Below are 18,928 nucleotides of genomic sequence, written 5' to 3'. Positions count from 1 at the left end.
TCTTGCCAGAATACATTTCCCAATTTTAAGTCAAGTTGCAGACGCTTAGTCTGCAGATTGCTGGTCATAATTCCGCTCAAAAGGCTATGAAATATTCGCACCTCCCTTCAATCCGTTTTTGACATGGATTTGCCCTTTTCTCCCCAAATTTATTCAATTTTTATAAATTTATTTTTCTTTCCTACAAATTTCTGCTGTAGAACTCCAAGGTTGTACGTCGAGAGCTTTCAAGATTGTTGTGGGGGTTTTCCGACTTGCTTGTGTGCCTATAAAGACCACAGCATCCTCCTAAGAACATTAGATTCCTTTTGCTATTGCAGAATCCATCCATCGAATTTTAACATATCGCTCGCCTTACTAACTTGACGTGGTCATAGCCTTACACTTAGATCTACCACAAAGATACCGCTCGCCTTCTTCCCTTCTTTATCAAAATTTGCCAATCTCTGCACTTCTTGACCTACAAGCATGTCTTACTCTGAGACAGACCTTTTCCAGTATACTAGTGGCCGTTGGCTCTGGAACGAAGAGCAGCAGCTCAAGAACCGATATACTCCTTTCAATGTGCCTGAGTTGAAGAGAATTGCAGCGCATAGTATCGGTGCAGGTACATGCACTGCAATCACAAAATTGGCAGAAGGAAACTACAATAAATGCTTTAGACTTGAGATGGACAATGGATCAGCCGTGATTGCACGAATCCCCCACCCCAACGCCGGGCCCAGGTACTATACTACGGCATCTGAGGTTGCAACCATGGACTTTGTGAGACATCATAAATGTTCTAATATGTGTGATCTTTCTAACATGCAATCTAGGCTCGAACGATTCTCGGAATACCGACACGCCGTGTGTATGCTTGGGATGCCGACAAGGATAACTCCGTCGGTTCTGAGTACATCATCATGGAGGAAGCATCAGGTACCATGGTGCAAGAAGTGTGGGAAGATTTTTCCATCGATGACAAAATGGACTTCGCACAAGAGCTCGCTGAGTTACAGAGCAAGTTGCTTCAAGTACCCCTAAACTGGTATTGTGTAGTTACCCGTCGATTCTGATATATTCATTTGCTAAATTCAGATTCCACAGCTATGGAAGCCTGTACTATGCAACCTCCAACATCAAAGATGCCGTTCCGGCTGAGACCAGTGGAGAAGTAACCCCAGAGCTTAGAGACGAGATACGCCGTCGTTTTGTTATCGGTCCAGTTGCGCTAAGAGACTATTGGAACAATCAACGTGCAAAGATGGCCTTGGATCGTGGACCATGTTTGTCTCCCAGAAAAAGCCCCTCACCACCTCAATGCCATTACCTATCTATTTACTCGTTACTCTGATCTGACTAATCTGACTAATGTTTTGAAGGGCAACAACCACAGGATTATCTACTCTCCCTAGCTCGGCGGGAAGAGGCATGGATTCAGCAATACGCAACAACAACAACAACATCGCCATCCGAAGATTGCCCCCAGGCACCCTCAGCAACCCAAAGTGACCCAGACAGTCATCTCTCCTTGCTGCACAAATATGCCAAAGTTGCACCCCATCTCTGGCATACAGATCTGCACGCTGGAAACCTCTTCATTCAAAACGGTAGATTATCTAGTGTCATAGACTGGCAAGGACAGTGGATAGCACCACTGGTGCTTCAAGGATGTCCTCCAAAGCTAGTCCACTATGATGGCGAACTTATCTTTGAAAAGCCCGAGAACTTCGATGATCTTGATGCACAGGAAAAGTCTCGGATCCGAAAATGTATAGGCAAGTCGATGGTGTTCTATCTTTATCAACTGCGGATTAAGAATAGGTTCCCCCTTCTTTTGGAAGTCTTTGGACATCCCTATGGAGAAATTAGGACGGATCCAATTACTATGATGGGCAATACGTGGGATAACGACATCATTCGATTACGGGGACGTCTGATAATGGTGGTAAGGTATTCAAAGTCTTTTCTTTCTTTCTTCAGGGTACAATCTCTTTTGAGTAATTACTGATCATCCTTCAGATACTGGGAGTCAATGGGATTTGACATCCCCTGTCCTATTCATTTTAAGGAGGAAGAAATACATAACTGCTTAGAAGAAGAGGGCGAGATATGGAACAGGATACAAAATTTTTGGGACAAAGCTGCCAAAGTGGTGGACAGGGAGGGCTTTTCATTTCATGAGTGCTACGATCATGCCGTTTTACTTTTTAAAAAGGTGCGAGAGGCTTGCAAGGAAGGTATGGAAGGGAAAGAATGGGAAATGTGGGACAAGCAGACACGCTGGGTTGAGAAACATTACCGGACTGATTCTTGATTGTGGTCTTTCTCCCAGATTGAAGTCATCAGAGCAAAATCATTGGTATTTTGTTTCATCTCTCTCTTTCCACATAGCTATTCGTCAATGCCTTATTTCGTGAAGCTCTAGTGTGCTTCCACTTACTATCGTTTGAAATGCATTGGCTACTATACTCTTTGATGCGAACAAAATTAGAGCATTCGTCAACTCTTTTAGTTATATAATGCGAAGAACTAACACGATGTCTAGTTTGATGCGCACGTCAATGGTTTGGGAGCCGCTGACATACACATCTCCACTAGTAACTAATGAACAGAATACTTCTTTGTTTCCTCGTCCTGTTCCCTACGATTGACTCAACGCTATGTGGACTCTACACTCATTCACAAAGGACAAGTATCGCCATGAGTTATGTGGCTGTGGGTCTCCTAAGGTGACCTGCGTAGATTTCCGAAAATAAATGAGCACATGAATCACGAAGAGAGGTGCATAGTCCAAGAATAATTCTGCCGAATGATCTCTAGTGGAAGAATAATTGGGTAAAACAATGAACCACTGACAGATGCGAACCCCAATACACAAGTATTAGAGAACAAAAGCCGCATAGTGGAATTCCCGTTCATCACTGTCCTGACGGCGCCTGTCTCCGGGCGGGATCTCCCGGGGGAATCATATAATTATAGGCGCGAATATCATCTCCGGTCATCAAATTGGCAAGATCATACTGAACTTCCAACCCTTGTCTTTCCAACTCAAGATAACCTGGCGCAAAGACCTCAATCTGCGCCGTCAAGAGCTCCCGTGTGAATCCGTGAATGTCGAGTTCGCGTTTCTGCTGGGCCGAGTCGATGATGTCAACTAGCGGCTGATCTAGATCCAGACTGTACGTAGGAGAGAATGAAGATAATGTCACATTTGATCAGCAAAATCCCCTAGACTTACTCTCGGATTCTGTCCATGAATTGAATTGGGTGTGGGAGATTTGCTTACGGATTATTTCTCGGGAGGAAACGGGCACGCATAGACCAGTCTATCATTTCTGCCAAGGGCCAGCCTTGGACGTTATGATACATCATGATTTCGCCTGCATGCCAAGGGCGCAGACGCGTATAGTCTTTGATCTCCCCATTCACGTGAAGTTCAAGCATGATGAGCTGGCCAGTGTTCAAGGCTTCCTGGTCTATTACTGTGAAGATCTTATTATTGAAGCGTGGAAATAGTACTGTTCCAGAGTGCGTCATCGAGATATAGCGAAAGTCCGCGGATTCAAGGCAGTATTGTGGTATCAAAGCTTCAGGTGCAGGTGAAGATTTGGTATGGTCCGGGAATACGGCTGGAATCTGTGGGTATGGATCGGGTTCGAAGCTCATCGGATGCGACTTCCCTCCACGACGTAGGCTAGTGTAAAGGAGAATTAGTAGCTTGACGAGCCGGGTGTAATTGGTCGCATGACTTTCGCGATCTACCGGGGCGAGACAGAAGAATTGTTTCGGAGCATGCCTAACTCGTTTGAGCAAGGGCATAGGATATTGGACGGCTGATTTTGGCAGGGACGCTTGATTTTGATAGGACTATTACCATTCAATATTAATGCTGGGTTTCGAACACTGAGGGCACAGGTCTTTTTTACGTCACGGAAGTCTTGACTTGCAGACGCCCAACGCTCCATCAAGCGGCGGCGTTGCTGGAGCTCTTCATCAAGACCCTCAGAAACAGACCATTCTTCCTACAGTTCTAGTGAGATTGTGTACTCCCAAGGGATCGAAGACTATGTGAAAAGTCCATACCTGTACAAACTGGAGCCAGCCTTTGGATATTTCAGCCATATCATGATTTTCTATGTTGGAGCTGGACTCCAGACGAAGGCATGCTGGGATGCCACCCGGCCAGAGGTCCGTGGATGGGATGAATGGCTCAAGTTGAAGCATTCTGTGAACAAAAAGGATGGAGAGATGTTCAGCCAGAGACGATCAATTCAGGGACTTCAAATGTAAGGGGAAATAATAGGACGGACCGGATTATGGTAAAACCCTAGGTGGGGCCCGTTCCGAAGCTTAGCAGCGCATTAGGCACCATTCTTGGTCGCTTTCTTCTGTCCTATTAGTAGTCTGGAGAAACTTGTACGTATACGGGGGAAAAAGGAGAGAAACAATAATAACATAAAATAGAGGTAAGGGAAAAACAAAAGATTCCTCACGCGACGGGTTAGTTCGAACACCGGGACTTATCAGTTGATTTGCTGCAACCCACACATGACCATAAGAATAGCTAGCTGCTAGTAGTGGAATGGAAGCAGCGCATTTTGCTCTCAGAGCAGAACCATGGTACAGAATATGCACAATCCAGAGTCTGAATGGTCCATGATGCTCGATACGCAGGGTATGGCGTAAGTTTGCTACTATCGGCTTCACTTGATCGAGAAGTAATAACATTCTACACACTAATCATGCGATGGTCGGCAAATTCCGGGTAGGTAGCCGGTCAAATTGCCCTTTTCGTCTCAAACTTGTGGTATACACAATCCTCCATTCAGAAAGCGGCAGGTGGAGGCCCTGGATGAATTTCCTGTCTTTGCTAATTTACGTAGTAGTAGTGCGGGACCGCATCCCTGGTTCCTCAGGGTCTTAGTACAAAGTATGCATCCGAGCTTCCGGGGTCTTCACCTGTGATTGGTGGATCGGGAGGTCGACAGGCGTTCAGAAGTCTCGGACTTAAGCAGAACATTCTCCATAGGAGCTATCGCAGGATTGCGAGGCACAATAGTCGCTGGTCGATCCACTGGAACAACCTCATTAGTACCTTGTTAGTCTCATGCATCGAACAGCAAGTCACGTACCAGTAACCATAAAGGCTGCAGCAATTGCCAAATTGTGAGTTCAGACAGGTATAGCCTCCATTATTGGCCCCACACAGACCATTTGGCGAGATATTGGCTGTGGATGTCGGGGTCGCCGTAGATGCTGAGGTCGGAGTCAGACTGCTGGCTATGGAGGAAGCCTTGCACTCGCCGTATGCAGGGTCACAGTTGGTTTCGCAGTAGTCGCTCGTTGATCCACTGATCGTGGTCGGGGGCAAACCCAATTAGTCATCACTCTAAGCGAAGTCTGGTTCAACTCACCAGTAGCCAAATTTGCTGCAGCAGTTCCCAAATTGAGAGTTGGTGCACGAATACCCGGTAGACTCGCCGCAAGTGCCATCTGGGGAGGTGTTCACGGACGAAGATGCCGTAGAAGTCGCTTCGGAAGATTGAGTAACGCTGCTAGTAGTCGTCGTGCTCGCGCTGTTAGTAGCAGACGCTGAACCCATGGAAGCCGTTAATCGCGCTGTTGCAGTGGCTATCATTTGACTGGAGTAGGATTCCGTCTCGGTCATCGAGGTCACCAGTGAGATACTGGTGTTGAAGGCTTGAGTCGGCAACGGCTTCGAGAGATTGAGCAAACAGACGCGATCGTATTGCTCCATGAAAGCGTCATTAGTAAGCATATCGGATGTCAAGGAATCGTCTGCAGAGATATTGTAATATGCCATAGCTTGTCGACAGAGAGTATAATTTTGAGTCATTTCCCACACAGTAATATTGTATGTAGCTGTAACGGTGGCGAAGGTCGGGCTCGTTGAAGCAGCCACCTGAAGACCGATTCAGTATCGCAAACCCGAACCCAACCCCAAACTATCGAACAGAATTTCTTACGTTGTAGTACGGTTGGCGGTAACGGTTGCGTTCAGATTGATAGTTGAAGCCAATGTGGTATATGCCGTCCGGCTTGTCGTTGAATAACCGGCATAGGTGTTGATGTTGCCCACCGCTTGAAAGCACTAGTGGAATTGAAGATTCCGATAAGTTCATCTCCATAATGGCTTTAGGGGAATGAATTACATACATAGCTATTGCCTTGCCATAGGCTAGAGCAGCTGTTGCCTAGTTGAGGATTAGAAAGTAGAAGTCCGTTTCCGATATACCGAACATTTCTGCAACGGTGTCACATGTCTCGTTAATGTGAATGGTGTGCCAATAACCACAGTCACTGTTCGAGGTAGTTACTGCATTGCTTGGGATTGGACTTCTGGGTATTAGCAGCGTGTATTATCCTGCCTGGAGAATCAAAGGTTCTCTCACACTGCGGAACTAGCAGGCCGTAGAGGAAAGGCTGTTGGAACAGATAAACTGCCAGGGGGACTGTTGTGCCACGGGAATCAGTGTTTCTGTCATGTCGGTATCAAGAACAGTATAGGGAGAGCAGTACCTTAGACAAATGTATTGGTCAACCAAGGTATTAAGGTTGAAACACTGCGAGTTAACCCTGGGATTCCATGATCGGAAAATAGGAAGAGAAACCTTCCGAGAAATGTTGGAGAGAATGGATGCGCAGGTGTCATTAGGCTGCACCAGATAGATAGAACAAATGCCCGGAAGACAAAGGATTTTCTTGGCGGTTAGATACTGACAACCGACTCCCAGCGCGTTGATGTCTATCAGTAGTGGGGTAGACAAATTGAATGCTAGAGTGATATCTACACACTTTTTGTTCCCTGGCACGGTATATAGATCGATATTGGGGTCACTGACTTGCAGCAAGAAGTGGCTGCCAAAGAATGACTGACAGTTCGGGAGGTGACAGATGCGGTGGCGACAGTTCTGGAGAAGGCATGGATAGTAAGTGTAAAGATGAGACAGCTCGAAGCATTCATGGCAGCGCATGATTGGGGAATCAATGCCATTCAGTGATTAATGCTCGCAAAGCAACGACCAACTGAGCAAATGTTAGCTTGAAGATGGAATACGGACCTCTCAACATAAGAGAAGGTCTTCAACAACTTATTTAGAGACGACCCTTCATTCTGAGATTCTCAATACAACGGGACTCACCCGAAGAGAAGATATCCATGAAGTGGATGTAAAGTTAGGCTTTTCTGCTAGTGCCTTAGACCTACACAGATGAATCCAGGGTTTGAAGCAGAATCTGGTATTCCAATAGCTTATGGGGATAAGTAACGATATTTTTGGTTGATGATTCTGTGATGTGAGAATGGAAATTAAGAGCGCTGTGAATACCGTGCTGGACCCAAGACAAACTGTGCCATGTCATCTGGGTCAACATAATCCAGGCGAAGACATTTCGACCCACAATTCGATGATCACCATCGTCGAAGATAGTCCTGCAATTGGATTTTGGGGCATGTGAGATCGAAGGGCGTGGAAACGGAGGCCTTTGCGTCTAGAGGAGTCAACACTGGTGGGTTAGTATCTTGTTGGATGGTATTGCTAGATTTTAAAGGATCTAAGTGAGATCGTGAGGTAACATATGGGAAGGATGGCCGGCATGGAGTATATTAGATTAGATCAATGAACGTTTCCTCTGGGCACCATTGTTTGCCCCGCTAGAATGTAAAGTAGGTTAGCATAATAAAGCCAAACTCAAGGAGCCAATGGTATCAATCACTTCGATAGGCTCTCAAGACCACAGCTTAGACCTTGAAGCACTCCCTCCTCTATGATACATTTTCACGGGTAACACTAGTAGCCGTTTCCGCATCGCTAGAAACTATCAATAAAGCACTAGCCAACAGACCAGAATAACCAATTTACCTGACAGCCCAAGCGATCACTGCAAATAAACTCCCTGAATATGCCCTATCTCCACAACTCGCTTACCAAGTCCTAGCCCCTCGAGTGGATAATTATATACCAGGAACCACTACATACAGCACCTGCATACAGCCTCCTGCACAGGGCCGTTATCACGCTAGGGATAGATAATTTCCCTGGCTCCTGCATACAACCAATCGGGTACGTTAACGAGACCCATAACTGATGATGGTTGCCTGGGATATAAATAGGGCCGGTTCGTGCATGCCGGACAGCCACCCTGGATAATACTATTGCCGGCATGACAGTACTACCGGTAACCCCAACGCAAGGAATGGAATGGGTTGATAAACCAAACATTATCCCTTGACAGCCCAAATAACAATTATTTCTTCTTGTTTTGCTCGTTTGGTGGTCTGAAGGCTCTGTTCTACCGACTTTCGTTTCTCACCATTGAACTCTATCCATTTCACACTACACCAAAACTACCGATTACTACCACCACAAACATAATGCACACCCTCAAATCCCTCCTCCTAACAGCTCTCACCCTATCATCCTCCCTCACCCTCACGTCCGCCACCACAACCAGCAGCAGCAGCAGCACCACCCCAACCTACAGCATAACGGAACCCACCTCGGGCGCCATAATCTCCCTGAACACCGCAACCGTCATATCCTGGAACACCACCGAACCCAGCACCTCAAAGTTATCCATCCACCTCTCCAAAACCACCAACGAAACAACAAACCTCTACACCATCGCCAGCAACATCTCCAACTCGGGCTCAATCTCCTGGTCACCCCCATCACGCATAGGGACGGGCTCCGACTACATCGTCGTCCTAGAACCCTCCTCCTCCTATGAGGAATACACCTCGTCCCCCTTCACCATCTCATCCTCCACCAACGCCTCGACGACATATTACCCCACCGAAGGGGAGGTCGTAAAAACAGGCCAGACTACTATTATTACCTGGGAAGTAGAGAGGAATGTCTCAGAAGTGAGTATTTATCTTATGGAGGGTGAGTTGAACAATGGCAATGGAACTGCGAATGGAACTGGACTGAAGAATGTGACGACTATCACGACGGATATTGCTAATTCGGGGGATGTGGCGTGCGTGTTGCCGGAGAGTGTAAAAAGTGGGGACGATTATCGGTTTGCGATTGTGGATGTTAAGGATAAGGCGAGGGTGAAGTATTCGGCGGTGTTTGAGGTTGTTAATTCGGGGGGTGATTCTTCATCTTCGGGTTCTTCGAGTGGGAGTGCGGATGAAAGTGGGAGTGGAACTTCGGACTTGTCTGGGAGTTCGTCGAGTGGGGATGGGTCAGGATCTGGGACTGGGAAGGAGACTTCGGGTGCTGCGAAGGTTTGGGGCTGGGGTTTGAGGAAGATGGGGTGGGGGGTTGTTGGGCTGGTGGTTGGGTCTTTGCTGGTTTAAGGTAGGGCTTGGTTGTTTCTGCTGGTTATGAGTGTGTGATTGTATTTGGTTTGTTCTCTGGTTGCGATTCAGCTATTTGAAAAGCAAAATGTATTACAATATCGAGTGTACGCGTTAGTAGTTTACTTACTAGCCGTTAATGCATGATGTCGATTTAGGGCTAACGGCAGCGCGGAGCAACTAATTTAGTCGATCCACAGCGGGAATAACCTTGTCGAAGTACCCCATAGTCCGTACCAAGGTAGCGATATGGGTCGATCACGGTAATTGGGACGACGCACTAGATATGGATATTCAATGGCAATGTGTCGATTAATACTTCAAACACAGGACGTCAATATAACATTTAAGCCGTGGCGCTGTCCGTGCCACAAAAAGTCTTGGAAAACGTGGTCGGTGTCGTGTGACTGATCCTTGTAACGAGGGTACTTCCCGAAGTCACAGTGACCTGGCGGTACATTACATACAATACATACCTTAAGGCAACTTCCAATACTTGTAGCGTCACGAACCAATAAAACAGCTTGACATATGAACACTGTTATACATCCTACTAAGGATATACTTAAGATATGATGCATGATACCATTTCCACAACTTTACATAGTCACAGTAGTAAGTATAGCATGAAGAAACCCCCAACTCCACCCAACTCCTCCCAATCCGATCCCCACATCATCAGAGAACGAAACATCCATGACCACAGAGAACCTAATACCAGCTGCTAACCACAACAAACCCCCACATAACCCCTCTCAGAAATGTAAATAAAATAGAAAAAATCAATCCCCCGTCCCAATCTCCAAATCCAACTGCACCCCATTAGTAATACTATAATCCCCAAGGGTAATAAAATCCTTAAAGGGGCGTTCCCCCTGCCTCTTCAACATAATCTCCCTAGGAGCCCTTCCAATCTGCGCCGCCACCAAGACCTTCAAATCGCCCACCGTATCCGACGGCAAACACGGCACCGTAGCTTTACTACCCAGTCGATCATTGACCGTCACAAGGATCATTTCCTCCGTGCTAGCGGGCTTGAGTTTCTTCTTCTTCTCTTTCTTTTCCTTCTTTTCGCTGTCGGTTTTCTTGGGCTTCGTTGAGTCGCGATCACGGTCACGGTCACGGTCACGGTCGCGGCCCCTATCTCTGGCGCGGTCGGGGCTGTAGTCTCGGCGGTATCTGTCTCTGTCTCCGTATCTATCGCTGTTGTCTCTGTAGCTATCTCGGCGAGGAGGTGAGCGCGCGCGGTAGCCGCGGTCAAGTGGACGGTCGGTTTCGTGATTGGGGTTGTGGTCGTCGCGGGGAGGTGCGCGTTTCTCTTTCCAGCGGAATCCGCCCGGGCCTTTGGGGGGTTGGCGCCGGGGTGAGCGCGAGCGGGAGCGGCGTCGCCGCGGGGGCGAGTCGGGCATGGTGGGTGGGACGGGTGTCCGTGAGGATGAGGGATGGAGAGGGGAGGAAGCTTTTTGAAGCTTGGTGAGGATGGTTGTTGACGTCGGGTGGGTGCAGAGATGGGCAGATGGTGACCGCTTTCTGTTTTGGGGAGCTACTGTTTTGGGGTAGATGCTGAGTTATGTGTTGTGATGAGTCAGCTGTGCTGGTTTGTGCACTAGTTAACTACTAGTATGCTGCATTTAGATTCGTCTCACATGCAACTCAAATCTTTTCATACATTAATATAATACAAGTCATATGTAGTAATACACAGACAGAATACAATCGCCATGGGGTTATGTCTTATTCGCAGACCCATGGCTCCAGACGCCCGCGCCCATATATATGTAGTTCCCTATTGCATAAGACGACATCGACATCGATAGAGGAGGATAGATTAGAGACGATGACCTTAGTCATTCTCATCAAGCAGAACCTTCAGCTTCTGCAACTTGTCCTCACAGTTGACCTCCATCTGCATCACCACGTCCACGCTCTTCTTCTTCGTGATGAGCAATTGCGAGACCAACCAGAAGTTGTACCCGTTCTTGAAGAAGCCCATCGACGCCCACACCCCGCTCGAAAGAGTGTTGCTGAGCGTCATCCAGTGCTCGCGCCATCGGGCCAGTGCGACTCGGATATGGGCTAGCATGAGGTCGTCTGGGATCGCCCGAGACTGGCTCTTCTCTGGGGGATCGAAGCTGAAGAGGTGCTTCGGGTGAGAATTCTGAGTCTTCCGGAGGATGGGACCTAGTAGTGACATGTGCGAATTGATAAAAGTGTACAGAACTATATACATTAGCTTAGCGGTATGTGCTATCGGTGGGTGACTTACCGTGGATCAGTATGAACATGTCGAGTACTGTCAGACTAGCCATACTGCCAGACGCGGATGAGTCCGGAGTGGAAGGCATCGTGTCCTTGGGATCTTCCTCGAATAGATTGTGGAACGCTTCCAAAATCGTGACTCCCCTCGAGGCCTGGAAGTTGCGATCGGAGTACGGGTGTTCGAGAGCGAAAAGTGACTCGGCGCAAGGAAAATCGCACTCGACTTCCAGATGTGACAGACGGCAAGGGTAGTTCTGGAAGAAGGAAAATGCACAGTCGAGAAGCAGAATGATGCTCATGGTACTTCTACCGTCAGCGGGGTGAATTAGAAGACGGAACGGGCACATACCGTATGCGAGACTCTGTCTGAATCCATTGAAACTCCGAGACAGCCTGGTTTTGGTTATGGCGGCATTTGGGAAGGCCCATTCGACGAGCGACCTGCTCATGTCAGTAACGTCACCTGTCTCAAGTCCATAGTAAGTACCTTGATGACTTCGCTGAACCGGTTTTCCATCGCTCGGTTGCGCGCCGTCGGGCTTCCCGACCAGTACTGCGCAATAACCATGATGAAGCCGGCCTGCAGGTTCTGAAACTGAATCCAATCATTATTCCCACCATCAAACATTCGACGTCCACTGAAGGCCAAAGCCACCTCGTTCTCCGGAGAGAAGGTCTCGCTGGAGAAAATGTAGAGTTCAACAAAATCCATCACCTGCTTTGCAGCATGCTTCTCCTGCTCATCAGTCGTATACGTAGCACCCATGAACACGAGCGCTGCAAGCAGGGGTAACGCGACGGTGTTCACATTCAGTGATGCAAGGTGGACCATCGCACAACTGGGCTGCCAGTACTCGAGGTACATTCGGACAAACTTGTCGATGCGAGCGGGCGTCAACAGAAAGCTTAGATATGTTGACAAACGCTCCTGCGCTTGGGTATCGAGAGGGACCGACCACGCCCGTGCTAGAATCGCCTGATACAATCCGGCTGCGTACGGTTCTTCCGGCTCATATGTAGGTTGCGGGGCGAACGCGAGGCCGGGATCTGGTATCGGGGGAACCATCGCAGGGAAGTTGGCCCCACCAGCATAGGAATCGCCAACTATTTTGTTCACATTTCCAAACGGACCATTGAAGAAATCGAGAAAAGTATCCTGGAAGAACGATAGGGAAGCCGGGTCCGACTCGACGAACGCGGGTGCATAGTCTGACGGATCACCTGTCCGGAAGTTGAGCATTCTCTGCCCAGCATCTTGCCGACCCTTCTGATTATGGTACTCAAGGCCGCGAGCGCGATCGCTGCGGGGAGGAAGGAGGAACTCCTCGGTGAAACTGTCTGTACCACCATTGAGGAGAAACTTGATTGAGCCGCGATCCGAGGAAGCTCCGTAGTCCTCACGCTTCACCGAAGCCGAGCCGGAGACCAGCTCCAGGTTGTCGGCTGTTTGCTTGCGCTCATTGTTACACCGTAGGTTCCGCTTCTGACACGAGCTGCATGGGCTCAGACCATCGCAGCGCAGTTTCATCGATGTGCACTAGATGCCGACAATTAGCGACCATGTGGCGCACAATAGGCTGGGTATGCGATCGGCGGGAGGTCAGGGGGGAACTTGCCGACTGACAGGCATGTCGCCTTCGGCCTCTTTGACCGGTCTCCGGTATCTTTTGATCGCCGCGCTTGGCACAGTCCGTGTAGTGATCACGAAGGTTATCACTGAAGGTTGAGCGAAGGCATCAGCATCGTGGTTGGGTGGAGCGACCATGGCAAACATACATGCGCCGGTCGGGAAACCGACGACGGGCCAGGGGCGGGAGGGAGAGGAGAGCAGAACACGAACCAACGCGCAAAGGACTCGTTGCAGAAAACGCATGAATAAGGGCGGACACCGGAATCTGACGGACAAGGTTGAAGTTAGCGCAGGACGAACATTGAAGGATGAGCCAGACACGAGCCCGAAGCGGGCCGAGATGCAGGAAGGAGGGCGATAAATGTTGGAACGTACGGCGGAGATGATGTCGTTTGAGATGGTCAATGCGGGTGAAACCCCGCTGACAGATGGTGCAGCAGAAGTGCTTGCTCGCGGGCTTCATGGTTAGGGGCGAAGGACATGCATCGGGGAGAAGGGAGGGGAGGGGTGAGATTAACGGGGGGAGATGAAAGTCCGGGGTAGATGGTTGCTTTAGTCTAATTGAAGGGAGGGTGGGTTTGTGTGGGTGTGTGGAAGAGTTGGGAAGAGATGGCGATCGGAGCGGAAGGTCAGCAGCAGCAGCAGCAAACGCTATCGGTTCGCCGTCGGGGGAGTCCCTGGCACACACTGTGAGCACCCGTCTCCCGATCTGCAAGGGTAAAGGGCAAAGATAGATTGTCAGATCTCCGGTTAAGATCTAGCCGGCATCGATCTCTTGATAAATAGATGGAGGAGATTAGATTACAGAGGAGGCAGACGTAAAGATGATGAGGGGGTAAAAATTGAAGATACGAGACAGACCGGTGGAAGAGGGTATGACACCATTCCCCTCAAGCACTGAGACTTTATTTGGTCAAGAAGAGAGTGACAGTTGACAGGTCGGGGGGGCAGTGGAGAGAAGACAGTAGAAGAGGAGTAAGTTAAGTGGCCAAGGATGTCTGTCTTCCCCAGCCGGTTTTCTGGGGTTCTCCTTTTCGTGGACAAAAGTAATCCTGAAAAGTGACCGGCTCGTTCCGTAGTTACTCGTTACTCCCTCTTCCGTGGTATTTGCCCATACGCTCGGGTTCACTGACAATAAGCTGCCATCTAGCATCTTACCCGGTAATCTTACCATTGAGTGACGCGGGTTCTCGGTGGGCCCGACAAGGGAGACTGCCCTCCACCGCAGATAGATTACACACCACAGCACTCCTACTAACTATTACTATCCAGCATCACGCTTAAGCTATTCCAGGTGAACTACACACCTGGTTCACAGGTCGGGAACAACCGAAATCCCATTCGGAGTGGCCGGCAACAGAAGAAATGGCCGAGTCTCCAGACTGCATACACGGCTATCTGCTCAATTCTTCAATTGCTCAACCACAGTCAAAGGAAAGTCCACCTGATCATCATCCAGATAGTTCACCTCGATCGCGTTATTCTTCTCATTTTCCGTCCATCCATCCCCGATCCAGCCATTCGCGTTGTCATCGACATACTCATAGGTGAAGTCCTCCCACCGGGGATTCGAAAGTGTTTTCAGTGAGTGGAGAGACGATCCTGGCTAGGTCAATACGTGATCATCAAGGCCTAACAGCAAGAGAAATGTTCCATACCTGGCCACACCCCTATCACCCGTCCATCTTCAGCTCCCCCTTTATACCAGCTTCGGCATTTCTCGCTGTACACCGTGCGAGAGAAATACTGATCGCAGTGCCGCGTAAACCGTTCCACCGCATCCTTTCTAACTGACATGGATCGGATGTTATCCCGCTGCATCTTCTGCACACAGGCGGTGAAATAGTCAACCACTTTCTCCAGCAAAAGTAACAGGTTGCCCTCCCCCAGCGCCGAATTGGGCCCGAAACAGATAAAGTAGTTGGGAAATTCGTCGACTGCGATGGAGAGGTAGGACTCGGGGGTACTTTTCCACCGCTCCGCCAGCGACAGACCGTTACGCCCCGTGATGGGGAATCTGGGTGTGAAGCTAGTGTCGAACCCGGTGGCGCACACCAAAATGTCGGTGGGATGATGCACCCCATCGGCAGTGATGATGCTATCTGCATCAACCCGGACAATTTCGCTAGTGATGATCTGAACCTTGTCATCGGTCAAGGCCTCCAAGTACCCAGGCCCAGGTGTAAGTCGGCGGCAAACGGGCGGGAATGACGGAACGAGATCCACAAACAACTCGGGCTTCCTTGCCAATCGCTGTTTCATATTCTGGGCGAAGACATCTTTGGCCCCTAGCTGTTCTGGCGTGCCTAGCAAGGTTGCGCCGTGGACAGACTGTAGTTGAACCTCGATTTCTGATCATGTCAGCGCAAGCAGAGCAAAAGTGAAAGGGACGCCAACCTTTACGGAAATTCTGATAAGCACTGTGGTCCTTGTTGAACGTCTCAAGCTCGTCGGGAGTGAACGAGACTGGACATTCGATCAGCTAGACATTCATGGCCAACTTCATCACACTCACAGTTGTCTAATTTCGAACCTCGTCTCTCAACTTCTTCCCTAGCAAAGCTAGGTGCGATCCAGGTTCGGCTTCTGACATAGTGGTCCATGTGCGTCACTTTCGGTAGCATTCCAGGCACAATCTGTATACCGCTGGAGCCGTTCCCAATCACAGCGACTCTCTTGCCCTACGGACATTAGCCCAGATCAGCGACCCTTTTGGAGATGTTCAACATACACTGTAATCATAACTCTCATCCCATCTAGCGCTGTGCATCAGCTTTCCTTTGAAATCATGGAGACCTGGGATGTTCGGCCATTTCCATTCATTGAGGAACCCGGTGGCCGAAATCAACACGTCACACTGGTCTGAGTAGAGCGAATCACTACCTAGGTCCTTGACCTTCACGCCCAAAGGCTTGTCAGCTGCTACGCCCCATGGTGACATCCGATGTATCTGACCTTCAGTTGCCATTTGCTGTCTTTTTCGTTCCACACAGCCTCCACGACTTGCTGTTTGAACTTTATGCACTTCTCGCAGCCATATTTATCCGCTACTCTCTTCCAATACTGGTATATCTCTGGGGCTGCAGCATAGAAAGTGGACCACTGTTTGTTAGGCTCAAATGTGGCCTGATAGGTGTGGGCCGGGATGTCTACAGACCAGCAGAGTTAGCAAAGGCATAAGCAGGGGTAAAGATACACTACGTACCACATGCACAGCCGGGGTATCTGTTTTCCAGCCACGTGCCTCCGACATCTGCATTCTTCTCGTACACGCATAGATCCAGGTTGGGGATGCGTTGTCTGAAGCGAATAGATGCAACAATACCTGAGATCCCCGAACCGATAACAACTACTCTCAGGGGTCTAGCTTCATCAACGGAGCGTTCCTGCACAATCCACGGGTCAGGGGTCTTCTCAGGGGTGTTGGCAGTAGAAACGCCTAAAAATTGCGCCAGACGATTCATGATTCTTGGTGCAGAGCTAAAGACAGAGTATGGCTAAGTGTTGAAGAATGCTGCCTTAGAACGCATAAAACGGTCACCCTTATATGTGTTGCGCAGTTGCTGGTATATGCGGGACCACCCCTCTCTGTGCATAAGCTCACTCGTGCTACAGAATATGTCAGCGCTCATGCGAATATCGGCTGGACGCGAGGAACGACCGCGGCATTCTTCCGTCCCACCTCAGCCATCTGCGTTTGAGAGTTGTCTAAGGTGGGGTTGGCGATCAATGCCCGGGGAGGAAGCCGTGTAACCTTCCACCTTTGCTTGTCTTTCCGAAGTGTTGCTTTGAGCTGGAAGTGATCGTACCGACGTGATAATAGTGAGGGACCTTCTCTGTGGCAGAGTGGTATGAACCCCAGCCCGGAAATCCCCCAGCGATGGCAGTCAAGTGGAGTCTATACTGGAGATCAGATGGGCTCGAAGCAGCCCTGAATTCCAGGCGAAGTAAACGAGGATCCACGGGTGCTAGTGATCGGACGGGGAGGAAATTGATCCAGTGGGGACTGCGGGTGGTCATATAGCCAAGAGAGAAGAGACACGATAACGAAGTCTACGAGCTAGAGTTGTCTTTACCGTTTTTGATTTGGGCTGCCTTGTGAGGCGCCGGCACTAGCATGGGTACTGGCGGAGTAGAGGGTCGAATACGAAATAGGCGTGTGGATAGATGTCTCAGATTGGACCTTTAAGGGTATGCTCAAATTCAAGAGCTCTCTAGGGCCCTGGTGACACACGAGAAGCCAACAACATTGCCCAAGTTCGAAGAACCTTTTGCTTGACCGAACAGGCGCCTTGCGGTCTGTCTGGACAGCGTGAAGCTGCACCTGTAGTTGTGAGCTTTCAAAATGACGGCTATTAGCGGTTAGCCAATGGCGTGCATTTGTGTGATATATCGCAGACCCGATAAGTCCGGGACCTGCCCGAAATTGAGTAGCGCCGGCAGTAGCGTTGGTAACCGACTTTAATCCGTATATCCAGCCTATCAGGGAACCTCCTCGCCAGGCGAACAATGGGAAAAGCAACGATGCAACTGCTGCCCCCACTTGATTTAACAATTGACAGCAAACCGCCCAGCGCCACCAGAGAAGAGCTGCTATGACGAAGGGGCTTCACCGGATGGCGCACGTATCCCAAGATGGGGGATTGGCTGCCGAAGACGGCCATTTTCCCAAGCGAATGTGGGCCGCCCTACTAGCGGTTCTACCCAATATTGAGTTCACGAGAGTGGACTAGACTAGTCTGTACGATTGCTCTGGTACCGGATATACTAGGCCCCAGTTTCAATGCCCCGGTAATAGAACAGCCGTAACTCATGGCCGGAAATCCCCCTCACGCGGGAGCAAGAAGCGGAGGCGGAAGTGATCCTCTGGTCTGCGTGTCACTATCCGGACCATTTGTCCGCTCATTTCTGGTCTTGGTGGACCCGCAGCCCCCGCATGAGTTCTTGTGCCTCCAAGATGGCCGGCATTGTCTCTTTCGAGTTAACGCAGTTTCATACATAGCCACTTTGTGTTTTTCTTTGTGGTGTGAATCCCTATTGTCCTGCAAAGTATAACCCATAGACAGATAGTCTGGTACTGTTTATCTTACAGCGGTGACGCACGGCTGGTAACAAGTCGAGTCCTGACAAATCCAGAAGGTGGAGTCTGCCAGAACTTTCGGTCAACTTAGGACCTCACAGGAGCCGACATCGTACAGTTCAACTAAACGCACATACCTGTCTCCCAGGGAGTTAAACAATTACTTGGCTCACAAGGCCCGACACTTCGTATATTTTGAGTCTAGAAGGTCAAATGATCTGGGGTGTGGCGGCCGTGAGGTCATAAGGATGGCGGTTCCGTGGTAGGCAGAAGTTCCCTTTTCCTCGGAAGACATTCCAGGTTTCTATGGTGTACCTCTCGCATTTCATCTCCTGCACGGACCTATGTCGTAGGGGCAATTAGCTCGAGGCAGTTAATTGGTGAAAGCAGACAGATTCCCAGATTGCTTACCGCTCAACCACTGTCGGACTTTGAACTGAGGTTTCCAAGGAACTCCGGCCATCATCGACGGTGCTGTGTGCGTACCTCATCGTAGCAACCCCACACTTTCAAAAGCCGCAACCTGTCAACGCTAGGACGGAGTGGCTAGTCGTAAGTCCACGATTCATATTGTTGGTTGCAACCAGTCAGAATCGTAGGATCGGCGGGTTATGGAAACATTGGGGCCCTCGTCTGTTACGCGAAC

General features: G+C 49.4%; 9 protein-coding genes across 9 annotated transcripts; 2 read left to right on the top strand and 7 right to left on the bottom strand.

The window, feature by feature from the left end:
- Positions 1-468: 468 nt before the first annotated feature.
- On the top strand, positions 469-2,028 carry AtWU_01496 (phosphotransferase family protein; the record flags this gene model as incomplete). The annotated part of the gene is made up of 5 exons (XM_035496610.1): positions 469-765; positions 819-1,030; positions 1,090-1,268; positions 1,365-1,930; positions 2,005-2,028. The coding sequence occupies 5 exons, from the start codon at positions 469-471 to the stop codon at positions 2,026-2,028; spliced, it is 1,278 nt and encodes a 425-aa protein (XP_035352503.1).
- An 875-nt stretch (positions 2,029-2,903) lies between these two features.
- AtWU_01495 (FAD binding domain family protein) lies at positions 2,904-4,209 on the bottom strand (the record flags this gene model as incomplete). The annotated part of the gene is made up of 4 exons (XM_035496609.1): positions 2,904-3,162; positions 3,272-3,852; positions 3,912-4,007; positions 4,069-4,209. 4 exons carry the CDS (start codon positions 4,207-4,209, stop codon positions 2,904-2,906), a joined length of 1,077 nt encoding a protein of 358 aa, XP_035352502.1.
- Positions 4,210-4,940: 731 nt separating this feature from the next.
- On the bottom strand, positions 4,941-6,134 carry AtWU_01494 (chitin-binding lectin 1; the record flags this gene model as incomplete). The annotated part of the gene is made up of 5 exons (XM_035496608.1): positions 4,941-5,059; positions 5,118-5,132; positions 5,197-5,336; positions 5,400-5,908; positions 5,973-6,134. The coding sequence occupies 5 exons, from the start codon at positions 6,132-6,134 to the stop codon at positions 4,941-4,943; spliced, it is 945 nt and encodes a 314-aa protein (XP_035352501.1).
- A 2,246-nt stretch (positions 6,135-8,380) lies between these two features.
- AtWU_01493 (major facilitator superfamily protein) lies at positions 8,381-9,313 on the top strand (the record flags this gene model as incomplete). The annotated part of the gene is made up of 1 exon (XM_035496607.1): positions 8,381-9,313. One exon carries the CDS (start codon positions 8,381-8,383, stop codon positions 9,311-9,313), a length of 933 nt encoding a protein of 310 aa, XP_035352500.1.
- A 782-nt stretch (positions 9,314-10,095) lies between these two features.
- AtWU_01492 (ubiquitin-like protein HUB1) lies at positions 10,096-10,722 on the bottom strand (the record flags this gene model as incomplete). Its single annotated transcript, XM_035496606.1, has 1 exon — positions 10,096-10,722. The coding sequence occupies one exon, from the start codon at positions 10,720-10,722 to the stop codon at positions 10,096-10,098; it is 627 nt and encodes a 208-aa protein (XP_035352499.1).
- A 434-nt stretch (positions 10,723-11,156) lies between these two features.
- Positions 11,157-13,665, bottom strand: AtWU_01491 (Zn(II)2Cys6 transcription factor; the record flags this gene model as incomplete). The annotated part of the gene is made up of 6 exons (XM_035496605.1): positions 11,157-11,533; positions 11,580-11,875; positions 11,922-12,013; positions 12,060-13,109; positions 13,189-13,288; positions 13,349-13,665. 6 exons carry the CDS (start codon positions 13,663-13,665, stop codon positions 11,157-11,159), a joined length of 2,232 nt encoding a protein of 743 aa, XP_035352498.1.
- A 939-nt stretch (positions 13,666-14,604) lies between these two features.
- Positions 14,605-16,666, bottom strand: AtWU_01490 (flavin-containing monooxygenase; the record flags this gene model as incomplete). The annotated part of the gene is made up of 7 exons (XM_035496604.1): positions 14,605-14,804; positions 14,861-15,553; positions 15,600-15,668; positions 15,718-15,883; positions 15,934-16,098; positions 16,158-16,351; positions 16,408-16,666. The coding sequence occupies 7 exons, from the start codon at positions 16,664-16,666 to the stop codon at positions 14,605-14,607; spliced, it is 1,746 nt and encodes a 581-aa protein (XP_035352497.1).
- A 33-nt stretch (positions 16,667-16,699) lies between these two features.
- On the bottom strand, positions 16,700-17,222 carry AtWU_01489 (uncharacterized protein; the record flags this gene model as incomplete). The annotated part of the gene is made up of 3 exons (XM_035496603.1): positions 16,700-16,811; positions 17,012-17,038; positions 17,107-17,222. The coding sequence occupies 3 exons, from the start codon at positions 17,220-17,222 to the stop codon at positions 16,700-16,702; spliced, it is 255 nt and encodes an 84-aa protein (XP_035352496.1).
- Positions 17,223-18,491: 1,269 nt separating this feature from the next.
- On the bottom strand, positions 18,492-18,773 carry AtWU_01488 (uncharacterized protein; the record flags this gene model as incomplete). Its single annotated transcript, XM_035496602.1, has 2 exons — positions 18,492-18,624; positions 18,694-18,773. 2 exons carry the CDS (start codon positions 18,771-18,773, stop codon positions 18,492-18,494), a joined length of 213 nt encoding a protein of 70 aa, XP_035352495.1.
- Positions 18,774-18,928: the final 155 nt, after the last annotated feature.

The sequence above is a fragment of the Aspergillus tubingensis genome, assembly GCF_013340325.1.
Source record: "Aspergillus tubingensis WU-2223L DNA, scaffold_3, whole genome shotgun sequence".
NCBI lineage: Eukaryota > Fungi > Ascomycota > Eurotiomycetes > Eurotiales > Aspergillaceae > Aspergillus > Aspergillus tubingensis.
The sequence above is the reverse complement of the archived record's forward strand: the minus strand, read 5'-3'. Positions and strand labels throughout refer to the sequence as shown.